This window comes from Lentinula edodes (assembly GCF_021015755.1).
Source record: "Lentinula edodes strain Le(Bin) 0899 ss11 chromosome Unknown C8R40scaffold_64, whole genome shotgun sequence".
Taxonomy (NCBI): domain Eukaryota; kingdom Fungi; phylum Basidiomycota; class Agaricomycetes; order Agaricales; family Omphalotaceae; genus Lentinula; species Lentinula edodes.
The window spans coordinates 32,769-53,888 of NW_025764370.1; the positions used below are offsets into that span (position 1 = coordinate 32,769).

General features: G+C 43.3%; 7 protein-coding genes across 7 annotated transcripts; 3 read left to right on the forward strand and 4 right to left on the reverse strand.

The window, feature by feature from the left end:
- Positions 1-1,257: 1,257 nt before the first annotated feature.
- On the forward strand, positions 1,258-1,827 carry C8R40DRAFT_1177440 (uncharacterized protein; the record flags this gene model as incomplete). The annotated part of the gene is made up of 3 exons (XM_046232681.1): positions 1,258-1,283; positions 1,334-1,570; positions 1,635-1,827. 3 exons carry the CDS (start codon positions 1,258-1,260, stop codon positions 1,825-1,827), a joined length of 456 nt encoding a protein of 151 aa, XP_046079785.1.
- A 187-nt stretch (positions 1,828-2,014) lies between these two features.
- On the forward strand, positions 2,015-4,376 carry C8R40DRAFT_808438 (Choline/ethanolaminephosphotransferase). Its single transcript, XM_046236291.1, has 10 exons — positions 2,015-2,269; positions 2,330-2,411; positions 2,466-2,581; positions 2,630-2,677; positions 2,781-2,836; positions 2,893-2,915; positions 2,974-3,091; positions 3,201-3,284; positions 3,347-3,905; positions 3,987-4,376. The coding sequence occupies exons 1-10, from the start codon at positions 2,202-2,204 to the stop codon at positions 4,210-4,212; spliced, it is 1,380 nt and encodes a 459-aa protein (XP_046079786.1). The 5' UTR covers positions 2,015-2,201; the 3' UTR covers positions 4,213-4,376.
- Positions 4,377-6,296: 1,920 nt separating this feature from the next.
- C8R40DRAFT_808728 (uncharacterized protein) lies at positions 6,297-8,200 on the forward strand. Its single transcript, XM_046236292.1, has 7 exons — positions 6,297-6,824; positions 6,879-7,066; positions 7,119-7,257; positions 7,312-7,365; positions 7,424-7,718; positions 7,775-7,913; positions 7,994-8,200. Exons 1-6 carry the CDS (start codon positions 6,558-6,560, stop codon positions 7,816-7,818), a joined length of 987 nt encoding a protein of 328 aa, XP_046079787.1. The 5' UTR covers positions 6,297-6,557; the 3' UTR covers positions 7,819-7,913; positions 7,994-8,200.
- Positions 8,201-11,388: 3,188 nt separating this feature from the next.
- Positions 11,389-12,070, reverse strand: C8R40DRAFT_1061231 (uncharacterized protein; the record flags this gene model as incomplete). Its single annotated transcript, XM_046225415.1, has 2 exons — positions 11,389-11,682; positions 11,738-12,070. Coding segments are annotated over 2 exons (627 nt in total), but the record flags the coding sequence as incomplete, so codon positions are not given.
- A 326-nt stretch (positions 12,071-12,396) lies between these two features.
- On the reverse strand, positions 12,397-15,404 carry C8R40DRAFT_1061158 (uncharacterized protein; the record flags this gene model as incomplete). The annotated part of the gene is made up of 11 exons (XM_046225407.1): positions 12,397-12,837; positions 12,890-13,177; positions 13,238-13,432; positions 13,499-13,663; positions 13,722-13,821; positions 13,873-14,027; positions 14,076-14,289; positions 14,338-14,534; positions 14,583-14,762; positions 14,810-15,037; positions 15,084-15,404. Coding segments are annotated over 11 exons (2,484 nt in total), but the record flags the coding sequence as incomplete, so codon positions are not given.
- Positions 15,405-17,255: 1,851 nt separating this feature from the next.
- On the reverse strand, positions 17,256-19,063 carry C8R40DRAFT_1061188 (uncharacterized protein; the record flags this gene model as incomplete). The annotated part of the gene is made up of 9 exons (XM_046225408.1): positions 17,256-17,321; positions 17,381-17,408; positions 17,469-17,528; positions 17,555-17,700; positions 17,771-17,869; positions 18,399-18,479; positions 18,628-18,730; positions 18,838-18,939; positions 18,990-19,063. 9 exons carry the CDS (start codon positions 19,061-19,063, stop codon positions 17,256-17,258), a joined length of 759 nt encoding a protein of 252 aa, XP_046079790.1.
- Positions 19,064-19,983: 920 nt separating this feature from the next.
- On the reverse strand, positions 19,984-21,080 carry C8R40DRAFT_1061208 (AhpC/TSA antioxidant enzyme-domain-containing protein; the record flags this gene model as incomplete). The annotated part of the gene is made up of 7 exons (XM_046225412.1): positions 19,984-20,048; positions 20,109-20,153; positions 20,264-20,342; positions 20,407-20,570; positions 20,629-20,746; positions 20,883-20,899; positions 20,951-21,080. The coding sequence occupies 7 exons, from the start codon at positions 21,078-21,080 to the stop codon at positions 19,984-19,986; spliced, it is 618 nt and encodes a 205-aa protein (XP_046079791.1).
- Positions 21,081-21,120: the final 40 nt, after the last annotated feature.

Genomic DNA, 21,120 nt, shown 5'->3' on the forward strand with positions numbered 1-21,120 from the left:
TCATTTCATCATCACATACTCTCTCACCTCCTCTTCCCTTCCCCTCTTCTTCCTTGATCTCTTCCCTGCGAATGAACCCCTAGAGCAGATCCTAAAGAAAGCAGAAAGGTGGCGGTGGGGTGATTGGTTGCGGATCACTGAATGCGATATCAGGAACTCGAAGTTGAAGCGCTGAAGATGCGGGTTTCCTATGTGATTGATGGTTTGAAGACGGCGAGTGGTGGATTGTCGAGGAAAGGTCCGAGTTGCTGGAGGTCTGGGTGACCTTTTTTTTTTTTTTTTTTTTTTTTTTTTTTTTGGAGGTGCGCTATTACAGAGCCTTGGCAGCCGACACACTGGCATATAGCCAGCCGCACTAAGCCGTCGTCTCCAAGGTCTACGCAGGTTGATACAAGGATCAATGACCTTGTGATTGGTCAGTAACAGTCCCGGAATGATCAACTCCAAGGAAGAATGCATTTACGCACACTGGGACCCGGTACAGTTTTCCCGGCAGCCAGTAGTGTGGGACTATCAACCAGCCTAATCAAGTGATTAGGTGAAGACTACCCACTATAACTCCCTGTGGTGCTGATTTGGGCACGAGGACCATATGCCCAGGGCGGTGTTCGAACTAGAGACTTTGCGGATGTCAAAGATTCTAGTGCGAAACTTGTGTGATGCCACCACTACACCACACCGCCCCCAATTTTTCATTCTTTCCTCGCAACAAGCACCAGAGCTAAAACGAATCGCGTACCGCGAACGACTATCAAACGATCACTAACACCATCTTCACCATCGGCCTAAATGTCTCCTTCATGGTATTCGGCGCGTTCGGATTGGCGTTCAACATCCTCAGCAGCTACGCTAACGTTCGTACTTCCATGCATGCTGCCGGGAATCAACGACGAAACTCCTTCTCCTGCTATTACCATTCTTGTTCTCAGCTGGAATACAAGTGGCGTGGCTCAGTCATCCTGAGCATGATTCCACTTCGACAACAACGATCAACCCGGTGGTGGTGGTGTATCTAAAATACACTCACCCTCGTTCCTACCTTCAAACTCCCCTACTCCATCACCAGAACTATCCACCATCCGCAATTCCGCACTGTTCATTCCGTCACTCTGAGAAATGACTTTTTGTTGCCTCTAAATTTCGTTCTTCGGATGATTCTGATCGGCTTCTGGACGCAAAATCGCAGCTTACACCAGGGCCTCGAGATTATGACCGTGGGATGATCCTATATACTAATTGAACGTCAACTATTCCACTATGGAACCCAACATACAAAGCGTCCGGTGGGTGAACACGCCTAGATCTATGGCTTACTTACCTTTCTGTTTTCCAGGAAATGCATTCACCAGAAATTTCTTCCAATTGGGGAACACCCTGCCCAAGAAGGCGTCCTAGAACCCTCATGTGGCCACATAACCCCGTTGTATAACTTTGGCTGGTGCCTTCCGATGGAAGAAATTGATCAGTATTACCCGGAATGTGAATGGGACATGGCAAATTACTGGCCTAAGCATGTGAGGGTACCTTGGGCGAAAGAATTCCGTAACAAGTATTTGAGCAAGGAGCAACCGTAAGCTTAAGTTTTCTACTAACTCCTCCCCATGTGCATATTCATTGATCCTTGTGACTTGCAGGGGATTCGGGTATTCGCCTTATCTAGACTTTTTCGTCCTCAAGAAAAAGCCGTATGTCACTGTGATGATCAGCCAGAATAGTTCAAAAGAGACTCTCGCTATGAGTCGGAATGAAGAATATATCGCAGACGTCAAGAGATTGGCACTGGTCCGGGAGAATTTCGGAGAACCACGATGGATTCGATGCACATGAACAACTCCCTTGCGACGTGTTCCCTACTATCTGTTTTCGCTCAATCTAGTACCCTTGTATTCATGTTTTGTTTTACACTTCTGATATTCAATATTCACTACTCGTTGCGCAACTTCAGGGTCTTACATGCACCGTCAACTGATTCTTTAGTTCAACAACTTATACTGAGTCGAGTGTTGTATTGTCTTGTTTATCATCAGCAAACATCGCGCACGTTCGTCATTTGGAGCAACGCGTCGGCTTGTATCTGTACCGCGTAATCTGGGCAACCTCTTTCATTCTTTCCTCGCAACGAAACCCACAGCTGACGAATCGCGTGCCGCGAACGACCTTCAAGGACTATAACGAAAAAAGGACTAGAAGGAAGGAAAACGATGGGGAATTACTTGTCGGATGAATCTCTTCAAAGTCTCAAAAAATACACGTATAGAGGGGTCGACAAGTACGTTCTTCACCACTGGCACTATATCCTGATATTTTAACTAATATAAGTACATTCCAGATCTATATTGTCCAAATACGCTATGAACTCATTCTGGACGTGGTTCGTTACACTGTTCCCGTTATCTATAGCACCTAATACTGTGCGTCCACCGACCGTTAGTTTTAAGCTGCGAATACTAACTCACTGCGTATAGATAACGCTATCCGGACTCTGTATCGTGATATTCAACTTTTTCACGCTTCTGTACTACGACCCGAGTTATTTGACGGAAAAAGGCGGGGTTTATATTCCTCAATGGATATATTTCACGTATGTCTTTGCAATCTCAACTCCTCCATGTATTAACCGCAAGCACAGATGGGGTATCGGGTTGTTCTTGTACCAAGCCTTTGATGCTGCTGATGGGTTTGTTATTCCGGTCTTTCTGCTCCTCCATCCCTGTGTTCATCATTCTTCTCGATTCTTCAATCAATCATTCATCATTTCCGACTTATCGATGTCCCTCCAGGAAACAAGCGCGAAGAACTGGGATGGCAGGACCTTTGGGAGAAATGTTTGACCATGGTACGTCCCCCAGATCAACTCGAAAACGCGACGTTTAACTGACTATCCTCACCTAGGCTGTGATGCTATGAACACCACGGTTCGTTCGTCTTCATCTTCTGATCTCGTCGTTCCCCCTCTCATCGTTACTCACCTAGCTTGAGGCAATACTCGTCTCTCAAGCTCTCAATCTCGGTCGGTCCTGGTGGACATTAGCTTCCCAAGTAGCTACGTTGGCCAATTTCTATCTGACGACGTGGGAGGAGTATCATACCGGTGTGTATCTTGTCCTTTATCGTGGTTCCTATTCGCTCGTTCTATTACTTTCATGTCGTTTGCTTGCCTTACCTCTGTGGCTTATCACTGAACGTTAACTTTCATTGAGGCTTCCTTTACCTCGGCGTCTTCTCCGGACCCGTAGAAGGAATCTTGATTCTCGTCGTTATATACATGATCACCGGCGTCTACGGTACGTATCCTCACATCAACCACTCTTCTCCTCCCCAGCCTAACCCATTGCCTTGTCCCAAGGTCCATCCTTCTGGGACACCCCCATTTTTGACTTCCTCCACCTCTCCCATATTCCCTTAATCACAAGCACCTTCCCGAACATCGGCCTAAACGTCTCTTTCATGGTATTCGGCGCGTTCGGATTAGCGTTCAACATCCTCAGCAGCTACGCTAACGTTCGTACTGCGATGCGTGCTTCCGGGAAATCAAGGACGAAACCCCTTCTCCTTTTACTGCCGTTCTTATTCTCAGCTGGAATCCAGGTGGCGTGGCTCAGTCATCCCGAGCTCAGCAGCACCACTTCGCGACCGGGAGGTGGTGTTTTCAAAATCCACTCACCCTCGTTCCTTCCTTCGAACTCCCCTACCCCGTCACTTTCCGGAGAACTAGAACTATTCACCATCCGCAATTCCGCACTGTTCATCCCGTTCCTCTGCGCGTGGGGCCTCCAATTCGCTCATCAAGTCGGGAGAATGATATTAGCCCACCTCACGAAAACGTCGTTCCCAGTATGGGACTGGTTATGGGTCCTGAGTCTCGTTGGAGCCGTAGATGCGAATTTACCTAGGATTGCTGGAACGTGAGTTTCACGTCCTTTCATCGAACGAATTTCTTTTTCTACGATTACTCGGTTACTTACTCATTATATTGACATTATCAGATCCCCGATAATTCAATCCACACCCCTCCTCACCACTCTCTACGTCTACACCACCTTTCTCATCTCCTTCATCGCCTATGCGCGATTTTGCGTTCTTGTGATCGGTGATATCACGAACTTTATGGGTATCGCGTGTTTCACAGTCCGGAAGAAGGACAAGGAGGGGCATTGGAGGAATGTTACAGGAGAGGCTCCGGGAGCGGTTGAAGCGAGGAAGGGGAAGTGAGTTAGTGAGGAGGTTGGTTGTTATTTTGTGATCTAGTACGTATTGTATTCCTGTACCGTAGTGTGCTGTGTTGTTGATTCCAGGTTCTTTCCAGAAATGTTTCCGGCGACATGATGATGTTACATGATATCATGATAACAAGGAGTGTTGAGAAGGTGATGGGGTTACGAGAATGATACAGGAGAGCTATCATCGATGTAGCATTTCCTCCTTTTTTCGAAACGGGTGACCGCAGCAAGCAATAAATTCTGACAGTGTTCCGGTTGGTTCAAGAGGATAGCAAGAGTAAGTTCAATATGCCTGCAGGGTTGCTTGAGAACACCTCTCAGTGAGTAACTTTGTTTCACATTTACTGTATAAGCGGTGAAACTCCTGTACAGTGCGGAATTTTCGGACTATTGCTGTTGTTCAGGCGTCAAAGGCTGTTAACAGTTCTAGCGCGTTGGTGTGCAGGTATTGCTTGGCGCTCAAAGCTGTGAGAAAGCTGTTATTCTACGAAGCCCGAAAATATCGGTGTCTCGACCAGCGGGCTTCACTGAAATCAAGCTCAATCCGAGCCCGATTTCGAGTCAAAACATCATTGCTGAATGAGGATTTTGTGCTCAATCTTGTCAGCAAAAATTATTCCTCAATTTTGGAATTTGATGCATCAACAGTCAGCATTGAGTAGAGAATTTTCTCTTCAATACTCCTTCAATGCTCTTGCACGCAGACCACTGGAGGTCCCAAGGCTACATACAATGCTGGACAAAAGAATTTTTTTGATAAACCTGACCCTTGCCTTACAAAAGCCACTACCACCAATAAGTGTCATCTAATTATGCAACCCCCCTCTGCTTCAACATCAAGCTTCATACAGCTATTGGTGTAACAATAACTGAAATTCACTGGCTGGTCAAAATCTGGGTCAGATGTTTATGTCAGAGACATCTGCAAAACCCTAGAAATTCACCTAATAGCCAAAAGCACTTGGAAGCACTGTTCAAGCTGCAAAAAAAGCACTTAAAATAGTTCAAAAACCTGCTCTGGAAGTTCTCACTACTCAGCTCTCAGTTACCCCCAGGCAATCGACTCACAATTACATGTTTTGCTGCGGGAGTATATACATTGACTACATCATGATCTGTAACGATTTTCAACTCATAACTGGGGAGCAACTAATAGCACTCTCCCGTTGGGAAAGTGCTCCCAGCAGCTGGGAGTACTTTCAGTGCCAGACAGCACTCTCCAGCCAGTATCCTTGATCTGGTGAAATCCAGGTTTTGCAGGTTAGCAGCCAGCTCCTCACTTGGATGGAGGCAAAGCGGAAATCATCCAGTCTTATGCAGTAACAATGGAATGGTCAACTTAAGATTTCATATCATGTAAAACATGCTGCAACAGCTAATAATTGGTTTGCATGGAAAAACCTTGGAACGGAAAGAGAACACAATGCTCAAATGATCTCATGGACCACAGGTTCTTTGTTTATCTTTGTTTCCAAGGTGAATCCATGCAGTTTTTTTGTCTCACACGTAGTTCTCAATACTGCTTCAAAAAATCCTTAGTCACAGAGAAATTCCACTCAGGATTGCTTGTGAAGAATAACTGAAAATAAGAAGGGTTTGATTCTTTGGGATAAGGTTTGCAGCAAGGATAGATACTTATCAGTTTATGAATTATTTCTGCAATAACAGAATGTAAGCACCAAGCACACTGCAGTCTATTCGGCTTTCCCAAAAGGGGAACATGCTGGAAATTTCACTAGAAATAAAATGCAGGGTCCCACTACAAGTGGGTTGCCTCAATCAATTTTTATCCAGACAAAAAATAGCAGTGGCTACAGCCTATATTATTAGTAATGAAAATTACAAAATGTTGCTCAGTCATCTCTGATTTGACATCCAAGATCTCAACTTCTTTCTGACAAACCCGAGCTGAGTTGCAACTGCGACTGCTAGACTGTTGATTTCTTGGCTATTACTCCGAATGAATGGGGAGAGAAGGCAAGGGTGAAGTAAGGGCTTGCTGTGAAAAGTTCATTGTGTCATTTATGATTTCAATCATTGCTATTATGACAGCTTGTAGATGTACTACATACGTATCCCAACAGCTAACAGTGAACATTGTTGTGTATTCTTACCACTGCCAGTGAGTGAGTGATGGTAGTATAAATCCACACCTGCTACTAGTGAAGAGGCTGATATGTATACACATACACATCTCCCATGAAACGGATCATAGTACCGACATTCGGATGAGAATCAATTGACAGTAAACACTAATATGTAGTGGACTTTTACACTTGCATAGCGTCCAGGGCGTCAATTTGAATTAGACTCATTAGGACACTCCTTTGTTGAAATATGGTGGGACCCCGGCCTCGGTGTATTAATCTATCTTATATATACAGGATGGGTAAGAAGAACATAGATGATGCCAGCGAGAACCTTACTCCCCAGCAAGTTATGATAAATCAAGTCCCCCCTCGACGTTCCTCGTCATTGGCTTCAGTCGCATGGGACATATCAGAGCATGTCCTACAGACACTCACAAGTGCTGCTCAGTATGCGCCAACACCATATCTAGGGACTCTATCAGTTGTTGCACTCAACATATTCCAAGCCGTGCAGGTACGTCGTTACCCTTCATCGTCTTCTTGTTTCCCCGTTAAAATTGTTGTATAGGGTGCTAAAGAAAACCAAGAAGTGTTGGCCCAATTGGCGTCAATGGCATGTAACTTAGCCAGTTCGATCACAACTACCTACGAAGAGCTACATTCATCGTCACCGAATGCGGATGCCTGTTCGACTGTTGCGCCAAAACTCTTCTCGTCAGATATCACTCTACAAAAACAAGTAGATGAATTGATACAGTGAGTGCTGTTGTTCGAGCTGTGTGTGTCTTAATAACTTGGTCCCCATCAGAATACTCAACAGTATTGAAGGATGGATTAAAGATCTGAAAAACAGAGGAAAATTGCGAAAAGTCATCGCGTCCAGGTCGGATCTCAACGCAATTCAGGAGTTCCGAGATCGGTTAAACGAGGCCACGGAAAAATTCCAGGTATAATCATAATCGGATATACACCAATGGTGTACGCTAACGCTGAATGGTTAGATCCAATCCCTCATCACGTTACGGAGTGCTGTTGCGCAGATTGAACAACAAGCTGTACGTCCTCGCGCGTCAAAACATCTTGAGCGTTTATAGGTGTTGATCTGCTTTTTAGACCAAGCGCCACGAAGCTGTTCGCCAAAAGTTAATGACTATTCAGGAGCATCTAGAGGAAAACGCCAGAAAACCTGTTTATGTCGACTCACCCATATCTTCTGAGCCTAACTCCCCCTTTTCCTCGCACCGCCCATCTCGCGCAAATACAACGGAGCTTGTCGGAAATCCCAATAACCCATTCAGCCCTCTTCTCTCCCGATCCGCCACCGTTCACGGAAACATATCAGTCACCAACATTTCTGGAAACAGTTCCGTCAACTCCTATAGCAATAATTCAATACGAGAAAATTATGGTAACGTCTTTAATGGGAACAAAATGGTGTTTGGAAGTGGAATGAGAAGACAACAGGAAATTGGGGCCGAACGCGGGAACGCAGGAAATGGAGGATATAATGAGACATATGGATACCAAGGCAGCTATAATAAGCTCACTCGTATCCCACAACGATGCGGAAGAGATTATGATCATGTTCGTAGCTCCAATCCTAGTGAGTTATTTCTTCAACATGTTGCCGCACTATCTTCCTTCCTAGCCCCCTTCAGTTTCTCTGCGTGCGAAGCTGATCAGCACTGATTCCTTTCCCGTAGGACGAACTCATTCTGAAAGCTGGATTAATTAGCTGACCGGCGGCTATCATCGGATCTAACCAATTGTGCTACATGCTAGATACAGCCAGGCGTTTCGAGGTTGAGTCCGGACGAAAATTGAAATCCATGAGCTCCATGAAGAGGCCAGGGGTACAGTATTCGTAGTGGGTCCGGATATGTTTTAGATATGCTTCAGATAATTTGCTTCTGGATCATATATTGCGATTATTGTCTGAAAGCGATGGACTGGTCGAAGGAGAGAATATGTACTACGTAACGCAATTCTCGAGTCTCACACGCAGCCGCGGGTAGGGTTAGGTTTCGCCGCCAGATCCTACTCTAGACTTCTCTTAACATACTCATCGTATACTAACCATCTGCCTGATCATGACATTGAAGAAGATGAATTTTATCCTACACAGTTATCGATCTTCGGCTGAAAGTCCGGAGGATTATACACGCCTTATCAGCAGTAACTAGTCGCTCATTATGGAAAAGACGCACGACGAAGAGACGTCTTTGGCAATGTTGAAGCCGATGAACGTGGATGGCGGCGATGGCAGTAGGTCTTCATGTCTGCTGACTCCGGCAGCGTTGATTAGAATTTTCCCTATCCCTTTATCTCTAGAATATCTACGTCGGTATACACGGTTAACCCCCCTCAAACAACTTTCCTCCCTTTCTCTCTCTCTATTACTCACCCTCCTCCACCTTCCCATTCTTCGTACTCTCTCGACCCCCTCCTCATACGCGCCGTCGAAGGACTATTCCCAAGTAAACTTCAAGCACGTTCCTCCTTCGAGGGCAGGTCCGGGGCAGGTCTTCACACCGAGCCTGGAAAATCTTCTGTCGAAACCTTCGCTAACATTAGAATACAAGTCCTTCGCTTTTCTAAGCACTTTCTTATCTTCGATCATTTTTCGCGGCAGGAATCACGATTCGTACAAGATACCCCGGGAGAGGTTATCTTGTTGCTTACACTATGAACAATCATAAGTGTTCATCATTACATGGGGGAGGCCCGAAAAAGTTCAAATCCTGTGAAGATGGGAACGAAACTGCTTTTTTTTGACTTATCTGAATGAGTAAGAGATTCTGTGTATGTCTTTTCGTGTTGTTGAGTCAATAGTATCTTTTGACACTGCCCTTTGTGAATATACAGGATGACAACTATCTGAGTTTTATCTTATGCGGTCGATTGCTGAGGCACGCAATTGCTCGTGAATTCGTGGTCGTGGCAATCTGCGAGTTATTTCTTCTCTACAGCTTCAGCAAGGTACGGTGTATATCGACTTTAAGATGTGATGTAGGAACGTTCCTAGGTCTTGGAATGTCGGGGCTTAAATTCGCCGAAAGTGGAACGATGACAAGTACAGTCATCTATGGGTCCTTTATACACCCGAGGTCCTTTATACAAACACATCGGAAAACTGAAATTCAAAAGTTTTTGGCCTCGGAGTTTTGAGATTTATGCCTAAAAATACTTTGTCCATTGGGGTGAATGTCTCCGAAGAGTATATGTAGCTACATTGAAACAGAAATATGGTAAAATAGTGGATAAAGGCGAAGATAGATGTATAATTCGAAGTATTTAGACAATCTTTCAGCAAAAATTGTAGGAAATATAAGATAAACTAATTATACAAGCATCATGCAGTTTTAATATACAAATCGAGGCTGCAATGTATGAGGAATAGAACAGAGGTGAACGAGGAGGTCAAGGAAGTCACATCACACTCATCAAATCAATGGTCAGTCAGACCGTTGACACATAACTAAATGGACTGATAAAACAAATAAAGAAATCACACTGTGATGTGACGGGTGTCTAAAGGACTCGATTTCTCTTGATAACGACATTTTGGACTGATAATGTTCTGGCAACACAAAAGTCCACTTCCTAAAATCATATTAGTGGAGAATGTTCATCTATTAAGTTAGTTCATTGTGCCTATGTAGTCAGATTTCTTTCTAGTTGTGATATGAGTCATTCCGAAGCATAAGAAAATTTGAGTGTATAAAGGAGCCATAGATGATGTCGGAAACATTAAAATTCGCCCGTAAGCAGCAGTAAGCGCTCATAAACCCCATAATCGAACTGCCGATTATGCCGGATCCTAAACCTTCATAGAAAATCATAAGCATTCTTTACTAATTGAGTAGCATAAGCGCTCTTAAGCCTTGTGCGAAGGCAAGCGCTTATAAACCCTTTAGAAGATATATTAATAAATATATCGGCACTCAGGCGCTCATTCTCTTTCCATTGTGCTTTATTCATTTCATTGAAGACAAGTACTTACTGTATTACATAATCAAACTGATACTGGAGAGGAAAACTTATTAGTAGTTATAATGGGGAATCGAACTCAAGACATTACATAGATACAATCACAAACTATCAAATACAATATTACCACTACACTAAATACACATTGTTATAAAAAACCCTTCAGTTAATATATCATGTGTATCACTCAGGTACGGTTTGCTCAGTTTTTACTTATATACATCTTTGTGAGCTTTCCTATCGATATGACTATGAATGTTCTATACTACCCGTTTCCGGTTCCGTGTGGTGCGGACTGGAGCTGGCGCTGATGCCTCTTGACTTTGGATTTGACTATCACTGCGACTGCGACCCCGGCCCTGACCCCGACTCCTGCCCCGACCCCGACCACGACCACGATCCTGAACATTACCATTGCTCATGTTCTGAGGAATCTCAGTTAAATTGTCCTCAGGAGGCCAGCTTTCGTCTATATATTCAACCTCCATTGCGGTGAATTGAGTGGGAATTAAATCTGTGTCAATATTAATCGGAATGCTGGGAAGTGCTAAGATAAAATGAACATAAGTAGACAAAGGTTAAAGAAGATAAGTCTATACATACATGATGTATCCGCAGGGCGTGAATCAGCAAGTCTGATTGCCAGCAATGCCTGAGTAACCGCATCATCTTCGTGGTCATCATTTGTGGAACATACTGCTGCTGATGGCATTCCCAGAAAAACACGCTGATTGAAAAAGGAATAGAGCTGCTTGATATAGTTGGTGCCTTTTGAGCCATTTAAGAATGCACGATACGAGTAGAAGTTCTTTTTATAGTTTAATTGCGAATTTTTGCCAATGGGAACAAACTCGGTGTCGTCTGAAAGAAGAAATCGCACCTAAACAATAAGTTAATTAATGTTGAGCTTATTCAAATGCAGCGTAAACACACCAGAATTGCAGATAGTGCAATAGATGAATCATTGACACTTTTCACGCCCCAAAGCATCCCAGTGAGTGACGATCCATAATTGAAGGAATATTGGTCAAGAGTAAGAGATTGTTTGTTAAAAAAGATAGCGCGAAGAATCTACATACATTTGAGCTCTATATAGATATATTAATCAAGGAAATACGCACCTTCGGTTGAAAATCATTCATGAACAATTTTGTATCATCGCGAATTCCGTTGGGATAGAATATAGGGGAAAATATATCATTTACAGCTGAAGATCCGGGAAATTCAAGCTGAAGTCTTAATGTTGTGGAATTCCGGCGCAACAAATTTGCTTTGGTTACCCATACAGCGGCCTCGACATTGATGCCTTGCATGATAATGGAAGCACACTCGCGTATTGTATGCAGGGCTGAACTCCGGCCTTGCTTTGCTTGTTGTAGAAACTTTGGAAGTCAAAGCATATTAGTGCCACCGTGAAAAGATTCAACAAGCACATACAGATTTTTGGAATGGACTATACTCTGCTGCTTTTTTGCGAAGATCTCGGTCATTCAAATACAGATGGAGCTCGTTTATAAGACCAGCCTCAAAAGCACTTTCATCCTTGAATCTTTCCGGGGATTCGGGATCAGGTAAATTGTTTGGCGGAAAGCTCATAAAAAGATTTGAAGTAGGCCAAGGATATACCATCACAGTGTACTTCTTCGCCAGCTTCACCACAAGTTCATGGTTTATATTTGGATCTGCGTTTCCTACTGTCTTCCCTAAATGCTTGTGTCGTTTTGCGAGGGCAAGCTGTGATTTCAAGTCTGAATTTTGCATCCTGAGCTTTGAGTTGTGACCAAGGAGCTGCTGATTCTGATCTTGAACCTTTTCGAGAGCCTGATGTAATGTAAATGAGACAAAAACAAAGCAAGATTAATAAATGACACTCACCTGTCGCAAATCATGCATCGTAACCTTCTCCAAGTCAGGTAGTGTATATGGTACAAATTCAGGATCATCAGAGGCATCTGAGATATTGCCTTCATCTTCAAACATGTTGAACGAAGAGTACTCGAAGTAGACGAATGAGAACTTGTGGCAACTTGGACCCACAAAAAATCTCAAGATTATGACATAATAATAATTGCGGAGAGCAAGTAAACTAGATATATCTACCTACCATCTGTAAACCCAGGAAAGTATTTTTTTACTCGAAGAAACATGTCTCCATCCAGAGGATCCCAAACAAACTTATCATCAGTTTCAGATGATATTGGTAGTACAACTGCTCCCCGGACAATTGACCGCACTGAAATAAATTCTAGGTTATGCTCCTTGCGAATGCGAAGAAGTCCAAGATCTTTGTCTATACGTGACCGGGTATTAACAATCTTGTAAGCTTGCACAAGTGCTATCGGGTATTGGCTGTTGCAGGCATTACAAAGGAGTAAATAATGCAGCCGGGCAAAGACTGGCCCCAGAATTCCACGAAAGATGATGTAGTCGTATCGAGGATGGCCATGAAAGCTGGGATTACAACGCAGGATGTCAACTGCAAGCTGCCAGGTCTCTAAAGACTCATAACGGATTTTCAAGAATTGATATGGAATAACCTTTAAGTATGCTCCGATAAGAATATACCATGAATTGTAAATATTAACTTACAGTATCATGAGCTGTATATGTGACGCGAACAATGTTGGTTGCAGTTGTGAGTAAGGTTGACATGAACTCTGCCAAGCGGATATGTATTCGTGCAAATATAAGATCTTCACCCTCAAGTTGAGCAAAGGAAACGGGCTTCAATTTTGAGCCTAATGTGAAGTGGACATTGTCGATTGGTGTCTCCAGATCTGATGGGAGCTCTGGATCGCCATGCTCATATCTATCCAGTATTTGGATTTCATCCTGTATGAGGGTGGCAACAACGCTCTGATGCTCAAACCGTACAATCTAAGAATCCGGTGATCTTAGACGCACAGAAGATATAAGAAACAAATTACAAATATATACCTGTTTTGCTGTGTCCTTGAAATTTGTTTGTCGAAGGTAAATTTTGCGTAAAGGGCCATGAAACTTCTCATTTGGTTTGGTACTCATTCCACGTAAAACACCTTTGTTCTCAATGTCATCATAGAGATGCTGGTGGTAATGTACCTTGATGACATTGAATGTTTTATTCACATCAGGTGAGAGCGATATGTACACCTATTTGTAGGTAAAGCATTAGATTTGTCAGATTCTCGAAAGAGCACAAACCTTGAGCATATCTACAAAATTCTTGATAGCACCATGGCCAAGTGCTATTGTATCAGAAGTCTGTACGTTCAGTCCCGAATACATGATCATGTTGATGTACTTCCGCATGACTTTGAGAAGCGTATAGGCAGCTTTGTTCTCCTTTTCTGGTATAACATCATGGGCAGCAAATAAAAAGAGCTAGAAATGATCTGTAATATGAACAGCGATGGTGAAAATAAATCTAGCGTTAACTCACCCTTGATATATCGTAGTGTTTACTACCATCATTAAATGATAGCTTCATAACACCAGTGTCGAAATGGTTGAGTTTGGACCAGCGAGGAAATTCTTTAAACCTAACAGACAGTTTGTTGCTATACAACAACTTTGAAGAACTGAAAACAAACCGATTATCAATTTTGGTTACTGCACTCCGATTATCAATTTGGATCTTTGCATGTTCAAATATATGATCGCCCCAAACCCCACTGTCTTGGAAGTGGAGATCGTCGAAGGAAACGCCTGCAAACGGATCACTATGGGCGAGCTTGAAGAAGGAATTCTGAATTGAGGTCAGCCAGTAAGTTACGATGATGAAATTAATACATACAAAGCATGGTCGCAGACTATACTTTTTAAGCTCTGCCTCTTCATCTGCTTTTGAGATTAATGCCTTCTGTCTAGCATTATTGAGTATTTCGATAGTGTCCTTCGCAGTTCGTTCAAGGTATTTATTGTCAAAGTCTAATAATTGGTCATGTGGAATTGGGCATCTTACGCATGGGTGCAAGCTTTTTAACCCCCGAGTAAGACAGATAACACATCTATATATTCATGAGATCGTGTCGATGGATACAATAGATATGAATTACTGCTCTTCATAATCGGCTGACTTGATGAGGACAATAGGATACATCCACCGACGAACTCCATCACCACAAACCATTGTATACCCAGTTCGACAATACTCTGCTATGGACTCGAATATCTTCGCGGCCGATTCATGCCATACAACGTTTTTGAAATTGACAAAATCGGCCTTACCACTATGTGCAGCATCTTCAGAAACCTAGATTGATGTCAAACACTGCGTAAATAGCTGACTAACTAGGCGTACAATTGGTAACCACCCTACGACCCTACCTCCAGCAATACCAGAGCCATTCCGGATATCCATGGGTAAATTTGCGCATCGAACAATGACAGGATAACCTTTTGCAGTACCAAACGATGATAGTTTGCTCTTATCAGCGTAAAACACAACACAAAGTGGTACCGCTCCGGCTGGAAGTTTACTCTGTATCTTGTGATCAGTATTATACTGGCGATAGTTAATGAGCTCACCTGAAATGACCACCATGAATTTGCTGACCATGCTTCCTCAATGAAACGTTTCCATGTCTGAGATCCACCATCAAATTTGAAGAGTCTACGAGCATCCCATTCCATCTTGGATACAATATCGCGATTAAGTAATAACTCTTGCAACCAGTCCCAAACAGGTCGGTAATACAGCTCATATGATTCTGGCTCTAGATCACGATAGCGGACTACAACTTCTGTCTTTCGAAACTGTTAAAATATCAATATCTGTTTTTGAGAAATTAATAAAACAAACCTTTGTTAATCGTTCAGCTGCTAAGTCCCAAGTATTCTGGATTTCTTGGTGATCTTTTAATGTAAAAGCGTCAAGACCACGGGCAGCGCGATAGATCAAATTGATAAGTTGGTCGGTTTTTTGTTTATTCATGTGGCAGTCAAGCGCTAATGAAGCAACTTCAAAATCCATACGGCTCCTCCATGGATGCCATGGTGTGCGATTTGGTGGAATCGATCCTTTGTTTACATCCTCGCTCCTTCCGAAGTCATCGAAATGTACAATCACAGGTTTCCGGCCGCTGTTGGGATGATATTCAATTTTGATATCGTCCAGTTGTATTTCCGATTCCAACTCTTCAGATTCCAACTCTTCGAGAACTTAGTAGGTAACTTATGGTCAGTAGAAGACCAAGTGTATAAAAGTACAGGACCTACTAGGAGTATGATTATCCCCTTCCATACTTGTGGAAGTCTCTTGATAATTGTCGAAATAAATAGGTTCCAAGTCTGTATCTGATTCGAAATTGCCAACGCCGGGGTCATCTCCTTGAGCTTCAGGGTGTGTGTCGCCAAAAGCTAGCTATGAACTGAGTATATACATATTTCCTTGAGCTCCAGAGCCTCACCTGATGTTTCAGAAGGTGCTTCCCTCATCCTGTATAACCTCGCAGATTTTTCTTCCTCTATTTTGCGTTTGCAAGCAGTCTGGTGCCGTGCAAAGGTCTGTGGAGCAAATAGGCCATGGCAAATATTGCATTCACGTTTATTTGTGTTAGGAGCAGCCCTATGGCGAGACATTTAGAAAGGAAACAACGTTTTGTTTAAGAGTTTTCTGTGGAGGCCAAAAAAGGCAAACCTGTCTGAAATCCCTACCTTGCCTAATTGAGCGTCCACTCAAAAAGCTGTACAGTGATCTGATTATCATCTTATCATAACATCCTGTTGCGATTATATAATCGGCATCTAATCTGATTTTAATCACGGGCTGATCATAAGCGCCATTTCAAGTGTCAGATGTGTCATAATGTGATTACAATTGCGGTGTAATCGGCATCTAATCAAATTCTAATCACGGGCCGATTATAAGCGCCATTTCAAGTTTCCGACAGACTGTACAAGCAGCTGTCGCGGTGATATCAATGTTGCGCGGAAAGTGTTTGACGCTGATTTGGATGAGTAATTCTGCCTTGATCTCCCAAATGTCCGGGCAGAATCTTCAATAAGCGTTATTCAAAGATTTTCACGGTTTTCATAGTCAATTGTCCAGGAGATGGGTAAAATAATATAGTGGTGATTCAAGAATAATGTGTAGTTTATGTGGAGTGGCTGATCTACTTCGAAAAGTGGATCACAATGATTAACAGCACTACATTTGTATGGAATGAATCGAGGAATGATTCTACAATAGATGTTGATTCATTGTGAAATCTTTAATGATAGGATAGGATATGATGTATAGAAGTATATATATAGGTGGAAATTTTACAGGAAATCAAAGAGAGATTGGAGTAATGACCGTATTGTAAATGCTTCATGATTGTTGTGTTAGGAGAAAAAAAGGCTCTGGCGCTTGTGGTAGGATAGGAAGCCAAAAGCCTGAGTATTGGGGCTTCGGCATGGAGCTCCTGAAATAGATGAGGTCTGTAGTTCTCTCACCACTCCACAATGAGTAATAACCAATGTGAAAGAATATTTTACAAATTAAGGCGTATTGGGTCCATAAGCGCTAGTCAGTTCAGTGTATGAGTCTCTGGTGTACTGGACGCTTCTCTCGACGTTGATCTGGAGCTGAAACATACGAACACCATGTAAGCTGAAGTATTCTTCGTATGTATAGAAGGAGGGGTCAGATTACCTCAGTAACTTTCCCAAGATCATATCCGTTGTCCGATCCTCCTCCTATGTCTTTGCTTTTTCTCTTGGGTCGGCGATTATCCAGGACGAAAGCTGTACGCCCACGACCGGAGGAGGACCCTCTAGATTGAACATCTCGTAGACCGCGCCGTGTATTGAGCCTATCATGATGACGAGCAAATAAAGGAACTTGATGAGAAACCGAGAATAGGGACAAAAAGTTCGAAGATAATCTTACGTGACGAGGAGAGACATGGTATAGACTGATAGAACAGGACGCAGAAAAGATGAGGTCAAGAAACCATCAGAACAAACGGGAAACCATTGCAACTGTGAGCTACTCACACTTTCCAATGATGAAATGTAAAGCCATGAAGATGAGTTGTGTCGGTATGGAGATCCACTGTATGAGGATAGGATAAGAACAGATACGGTGATGAGGCTCTTGAGAGAAAGACATACACAGATCATCGAAACGATCGTTGCAGCACTAGATTAACGCCAATGTGTAGGTAGTAAGAAAAGTGTTAGAAAAAATATAGGAACATACCAGGTCACCGAACCCGTTTCAAAGGTGTACAATATCAACGTATCGATCACACCATCGAGGCTGGAACGGTAGAGTTAGTACGGCACTACGGTAAAGAATGCCATTGGGCGAGAAAAGATCCTTGCACTCGCCTCCCTCCTTCCATTTTGCTTCTTCGGAGTAACATGAACAACGACGAGGTGATCAAGACATCCACTGCGGACGACAGAGCCAGACCAAGCGTGAATAGCCACTGTAAAATCAAGCATAGATGTCAAACAAAGCGCCAGCTAGGAGGTCGCCGAAAACACTACAACACTTACTCTGACGTGTTCTCGGAACTGTATGAATGAACGGTAATGTAGCCTTATGAGAAAAGCAGATAGCGGGTAAGCATGGTGTGGCGAATGTACACATAAACTCTGACAGCAGGAATGCACGGTGTAGACTTACATAGTAGCCGTTGTAGCTGCGTTGCAGATATGTAATAAGCACATCGTATGGACAGAGGAAAAAATGTGACACGTACCCGTCGCTGAAACTGCATGTTTTTTGAGAAGCGACTTCAGAGAGACCGCCGCTTGTTCTTTGGAACAGTGAATGACGTACCAAGTCTCAAGATAGCGATGACGACCTTGAAAGGACGAATGAGGCGTCAGAGATTGAAGCGGAAAATAGAAAGAAGGAGAAGCCTCACCACTGGAGCCACAAGATACCATTTCCGTTTGCTCACTGTCATATAGGGGACAAACAGGGGACAAAGCAACAGTTAACATGTTGAAGGAAGAGTGAGCGTATGACATACATAGGAAGATTCTATGAGCAAAGAAGCTTTTCGGAGAAACGAGTCGTCATTGAGGATGTCTCGCATTTTAAAACAAGATTATGGAACTCACGAATGTACAAGAAATGTGAGTACACCCTAGAGAAAGACTCCCAATTAGTTCATACTTGACGAGTTTTCAGAGCAGCGAGGGCATTCAGATCGTATAGTAGGCTAGACACGATACACACAGTGATCACTATACTGAGCTGTAAGAGATTAGAATCAGCACATAGCATCTTGAAAGAAACTTTGTGGCGTGCCTGTGGCACAAGACCACTGCTGGGTGAAACTCACGGCCAATGTCCTAGTACCAGTAAGGTTAGAAAACAGCAGGAAAAGGAGGGGTTAATCCACACACGTTGAAATGTAGTCAATCTTTTCCGCCATCCCATATAACCCAATAAAGTATTCCCATTGCGAGCTCCATATCAGAGCTGTATGGCAAGCGTCCAGGAGCCTGTGATAATGAGATGTGTTTGCCCATTTTTATTAAGATGAGGAGGTACCATAATGCAATAACCTGAGAGCCAGAAGTCCATCGGGGCGTTCAGTCCAGGAATACACGAGACAAGATGAGTGATACGGACCAAAGTCTTTACGTTGGATCCGTCTGAGGGGTAGAGCTTGAAATACACTAAAGTCTGCACAGTAATACCTCCTGAGAGACTAGATGTACATTGCCGCCTTGTTCAAGATCGAGGAAGAAAGTAACACACAATGAGGCAAACACCGCGCCAATTAGCAATGCACCGAAAGTTTTGGGAATATCAACGTCGACACCGCTAGACATCTTGAGAGCTACTTGAGGCTTGAAAGAAAAAGGCGGAGAGACGCTGTATGAAAATTTGAAGCTGTGGGGGATATATAGTTAGTAATTCATCGTATTGTACATACAGCGCTCACCCTTATTGATACCTACAAGGCCACGTTTATTCGTCTTCCTTTTAGAACGTCTCTGCACAAGGAGGGAAGAGGGTTCACAGGATGTTGTAAGCCGGTCACAAAATTTGCATATAAATACATTCGCAGCCAGACAGAATACTCCTTGGGATATTTAAACTTGAAAACGTCCAATCTTGCTGCAGCGGCTTGTCATAGCCCTGACATAACATCGTAAATGGTTTAGTATAGAGTTTGATAGAGATCATTCGATAATTATAATTCAATTGAACTCAACTGAAAACGTCTTCGACTCGGACCAGCTTTGCCAAGGGGGTTTCCCGTCAGCGCGCTCGCTACTCAGTAGTAGCCTACTGTTGCCATTATGTGGAAGCTGTAAGAGCTAGTAGCCGTCGAGTCTAAAATAGGCCTCAGCCATTGCAAATTAGTACACGGAGATATCTACCCACACGCGGAGATGTTCAAATCATCAACATTTCAGTCGACCTGTTTAACAGTTCAACCGCGACCAGGACGCAAGGAAGAGGCCAACGGCGAACATCAATCGGATACTTGATAACAACAGGAGCAGAGCAGCAGTAGACATTGTGGAGTATGTGCGAAACTCTCCAAAACCCGTATACCTCCAAAGTTCCATCATATTACGAGGCCGAACGTCTTGAATGCCTGGACAAGGCCCATCACGCTCCATACCCACAGGAGTAGTGGACGTCTCGAAGAATTCTGGAAAGCATGGATGCATCATGCTTTTTTTTAATACAAGATAATAACAAAAAGATTCGGGACACAAGAAGAAAAGATAGTATGGGATCAACTGGTGGTGATCAAAGAAGACCGAAGACCCGCTCCTTCAAGCAACTCCGAAATTTCCGCATCTAATCACCAAGAAGAGTGCACTTCAGTGAGAATTTTCTCCATAGCGAACGGCCACTCACGATCCTCCGCATGCCGCATCCGATGAGCAAAAGTACATCGGTTTCCTGGAACCCGAACCCGAATAAGTACATGATAGTAGAAAGCAGAGGCGAAATTCAAAGCGCAGGTTCCCGAGAGAAAAAAGTGAAGATTAAAGAAATGATATGATAATCACCCGGTCCAAGTATGAACTCGCCTCCAAGTTGTGCGATATTACCTTGCTTACCGATTAATCTTGGATTCTTCAATCCTTTCTGTAAATCAGATCGAACTAATTAGTCGCCTAGTAAACTATGCTGTAGAAAATTCGACAAGTACCCATATACTCCACAGCGAACCCTTTATTATTCCTTCGGTGAGGTAACTTGCCCTCTTCTCTCCTGTCGGCGTACGAGCAAGTGTTTGTATGTCCATCCCCAGCCCATGGAATACGCCTAACGACGGGTCCGCGAAAATCTTGCTGGAAGGAAACCCAGTGATATCTGTAGTACGGTGCGTTGAGCCGTGATTTATCCATGAAACCCAGGATTACAAACGCACCTGAGTATTTCTCAATTGGCTGCCAATCTCCACATCCTATCGCGATGATATCAACATTGGCTTCTTTGAAAACCTGAGATAGTTTCTGAAATTCGGAGGAGAGCTGAGAGACGTAGAGCTACACAAAAGGACGTACATCATACAGATCAGATATTAAACGATACCTAAAAAACGAAGACACGATTACCTGACAGTTCTGCCATAGGAATCAGATGAAAGCTTTCAAGTTCATACGCAGAGGCCTAAAGGCGCACCCCACAGAAGAAATGACCTGTTTGCACATATTAAATACAGGTTGGTTGGAATACAAAATAAGGCGCACGAATGAACACAACAGTGACTGTTTGATTCTCGAAAAGGGATCCAAAGCGAACTTTCTTTCCGGAGGCATCGAAAACCTCGAGATGGGAGAGTTTCGACAGCGTTTCAGTGTCCGGTATAGACGTAGACATGGCGGTAAGTCTTTGACAGGTTCAACAGGAATTGAAGAAG